The sequence below is a fragment of the Charadrius vociferus genome, unplaced genomic scaffold (genome assembly GCF_000708025.1).
Source record: "Charadrius vociferus isolate BGI_N301 unplaced genomic scaffold, ASM70802v2 scaffold549, whole genome shotgun sequence".
Taxonomy (NCBI): domain Eukaryota; kingdom Metazoa; phylum Chordata; class Aves; order Charadriiformes; family Charadriidae; genus Charadrius; species Charadrius vociferus.
In genome coordinates, this window is record NW_009650103.1 from 2,659,012 (window position 1) to 2,662,644 (window position 3,633).

Consider the following 3,633-nt stretch of genomic DNA (forward strand, 5'->3'; position numbering starts at 1 on the left):
ATTTAAGAATTTTAATTCTTAACTTGTACCAAATACCAGTGTGGCCTTGGCCTAATTTGTATGTTCCTGTTTACAATGAAAGGATGCAAACAGAGACTTAAGCAGACAGAAAAATATTACACAAAATATTCACCTTGTGTTTTGTACTTTGGGAACGCTCATGAAGATCAATGTTCTTAGACTGATGTCACACAGAATCCAAAGGCTGGAAATTTTATTCTTGTATGTTGCTTTTTTTGGTCAAGAAAGCACTTTATTTGCTTATGCATTTTAAGAGCACATGTTTTAAAATTGTATGCAAGTCAAGGTTCAAAACAATTTATGTGTAAATTATCTTATTCTTTGTTATCATGGTCAGGTTGTGAATTATGACGGGTGAATCATATTTTGAAAATAAGGTTCAGAAAATCATAGGTGACTGTCTTAACATAAATGTGCAGATGGAATTAAATCTCCCAGAAACTGAATTGCTGTGGACCTCCGTTGTTTGGAATAAGCTCCTCTAACTGGAACAAGTCTAAAACTTTTCCTGATGGACAGCAGAGTTACAAAGGTGACTGTGCACCATTTTTTACGCACTGCGCAACTGTTTAAAAGTAGCCTGGAGATGGCTTCAGAGATGTGGCATATGGAATGATCTTGCCCTGGCAGGATCTAAAGCCAGACAGTCAGTTTTAATGTCGATAACTTTATGTAAATGAGACAAATACTGATGTAATGCACTTTAAACGGGATACTTTGCTACCAGTAACTCAAATTTCTGAAAATTAAATACGTGCATGTGATTAGGTTATTTATTATACCATTCACATGAGCCCTTTGAATTCTTACATCTAAACATAGCGTGTACTTTTATTGGCAAAACAGATGAAATCAATAATCCTATTTTGTATTAGCAAAATTAGAAAGTTTGAGATTTTAACAAGGAAATAGAAGCATGCTAATTGTTCACTATGTGTCTGCTGTGGTCCCACCTATTTTGCATTAAACGAAGACCAATGATATTTTTTTTTATTTGTTAGGTTTTTTTAAAATAAATACTATGCAAATATTTCTTACTGGAATTCAGAAACTGTTCATTATTGAATAATTAAATGCAAGTAGATCTGAATTATTCAAATCGCACTAATTCAGAGTGTTTCTCAAATAAAATGAAAAGCAGGACAATCAAATATAAGCTATATATAAACTTATATTTAAAATCACAGTATGTACCATCTGGTTTTGGTGGGGAAAAAAAGAAATAAATTTTATGTTTATACTTTTAAATACTGATGGCTTAACTGTTTTCATACTGAATTGTTTGCTTTCTGAATAAACAAAATAAACCCTATGTATCTCACTTTTACATTGTATATGGTGCTATTCTCATTAGCAAATGGGAGTAGTTTTGTTGTTTTGCACACAGTTCCTGGGGACGTTAAAAGGCCCTGTTCTGCTAGTTGCCATATGAACAGAAATAAAAAGGCAACTTCTGCATTAACTGTTGATCTTATCCTGCAAACTATTTTCGCGTCCCTAGTGGTACATCTCCTTAAGTCTCTGACTTTTATCCTTATTGATTAATTAATCCAGATAAGTTACTTGTTCTAAGATTAATGTTTTCTTGCTGTCACTTTATAGTAGAATTTAGCTCAATTTTTTTTCTCCTAGACTTATAGACAAATTGCTGGATACAATGACAAATCTATATATTGAAGCAGTACAGTTTTTCAGTTTATTGTCACTATGGTTTTGCAGCAGCAGCAGGATCCTTGTGTTTGGAATGAAAGCTATTAAAAATACCACTTATATATGTGAATGAATAGATGAAGGACTCATTTTATTTCAGACCCGTGCCTTATGTTATGCTATATGTTATACTGAAGGAAGATAACCATTATATTTGCAATTAGGTTTGTGAGTGAAGCCTGAACCCTTGCAAGATGCTATATACAGAAGGACATAGCTATAAAGTAACTACTGATGATGAGAATAAACAGTGTATACATAGAACATGTCAGACATATTTAATGTCTCCCACCATTCTGTGTTCAAAACCTTACATTCTGGCACCCAGATATATTGACCTGTTCAGTCAGTGGCAAGACTTCAATATCAAGATTACTCTCCTTCAAGGTCTAATATTTTGTTTGCCTTGGTTTTGATCAATATTAACCTCCTGAGTCAATAAATCTTGATACTAGCCTCAAGAGGAGTCATTATCTTTCATAGAAAATGATTATTTCTCAGTTAAACCCTACATTTAATTTTCCTGTAATCCATCTCTTTCATCTTCACGCATTTAACAATTCTTCTGAATAAAATGCACTCTAAAATATCTTAGGCACTGCAGATTTTAAAATCCTAATTAGCAGCTGCCACAAGATTTTTCAGTTCTTTGAAGTGGTTGGACTCTGCTATTGTTACCACCTAATTTTGTTGCTTACAGTGCCCAGAAAATCCCTCAGCTGGGATGTGACAGAAGCAACTGCATAACTTACAGCTGTGGATATGGATGCAAAAAATCTGCGACTGAACCACTTCAGATATTACTGGTCCAGAAAAGAAGATCAGGAAAAGAAAAGGCAAAGGTGGCAGGACCTGTTACTCAGTTCTCAGAGGAGAGGATTTTTACTGTATGTAAGATTCCCAGCCTTGAACCGTCTGTGGATTACTGGCCAGCAACAACAATAAACTAGATCCTACCCTCTGAATTTACACCGGTGGGCCTGAAGTAAGAATTTGGACCCATTTGTTTTTGAAGGATTGAAAAAAGCATTTGTGAGTAACAGAAGCCGGTATTATCTTTTTGGGGACCTCAGCCTTTCATTACCTGAGTTTTAAACTCCTCTGAAGTCATCCTCTGGGGATGTTTTCTCTGTTGGTTTTCTGCCTCTGTTAATGTGATGAAAATTCTTGAGCCTGTATTTACAAGTGAAAGGAGACTTTCATGCTGTGGCTACAGCTATAAAAGGTGCTAAAATCCATTACTAGTGCACAATCAAACTGAATTTACCAAAAGGATGGAGATTCTAACATCCTCTTCATACCTCACAGCATCCTGCCTGCAGCCTTTAATCCCATCTGCAGTTTTAAGGAGAAACAGCTCTTTCCTGCCGAGTGATGTACTTTGGGATGAAACTGTTTTTGACCCAAAGGCCAAGCTGTTTTAGTCTCTCCTCAGTGAGAAGCTTTGTCAAGTTGAAACTTCTGTTTCTATAGCAGATTGCCCCATAAAATCAGCCACCAGGCTGTTGTTTTAACCTCAGTAGTTTTACTTTTTTCCTTAGATAGTCCACCTGAGGGAAACGTGGCTCTAAACACACCGGCAAAGCGTTTATTGGCAGTGTGTCCCTGTCACCAGGGTTTGGTAACGCACTTGGGCAACGAAGGAGGAAGGAGGGAGGCACCCTACCACCTCCCTCCCCCTGCCCCTAAATCAGCCACCAGGCTGTTGTTTTAACCTCAGTAGTTTTACTTTTTTCCTTAGATAGTCCACCTGAGGGAAACGTGGCTCTAAACACACCGGCAAAGCGTTTATTGGCAGTGTGTCCCTGTCACCAGGGTTTGGTAACGCACTTGGGCAACGAAGGAGGAAGGAGGGAGGCACCCTACCACCTCCCTCCCCCTGCCCCTCCCGGGCCGGGGGGT

General features: G+C 37.4%; 1 protein-coding gene across 1 annotated transcript in view; it reads left to right on the plus strand.

The window, feature by feature from the left end:
* The first annotated feature begins 368 nt into the window (after window positions 1-368).
* Window positions 369-3,633, plus strand: part of QSOX2 (quiescin Q6 sulfhydryl oxidase 2) — a 28,333-nt gene continuing 25,068 nt past the window's right edge. The window contains exon 1 of the mRNA XM_009892339.1: window positions 369-375. Coding sequence (XP_009890641.1) covers window positions 369-375 — 7 coding nt within the window. The remainder of the gene's footprint in view (window positions 376-3,633) is intronic.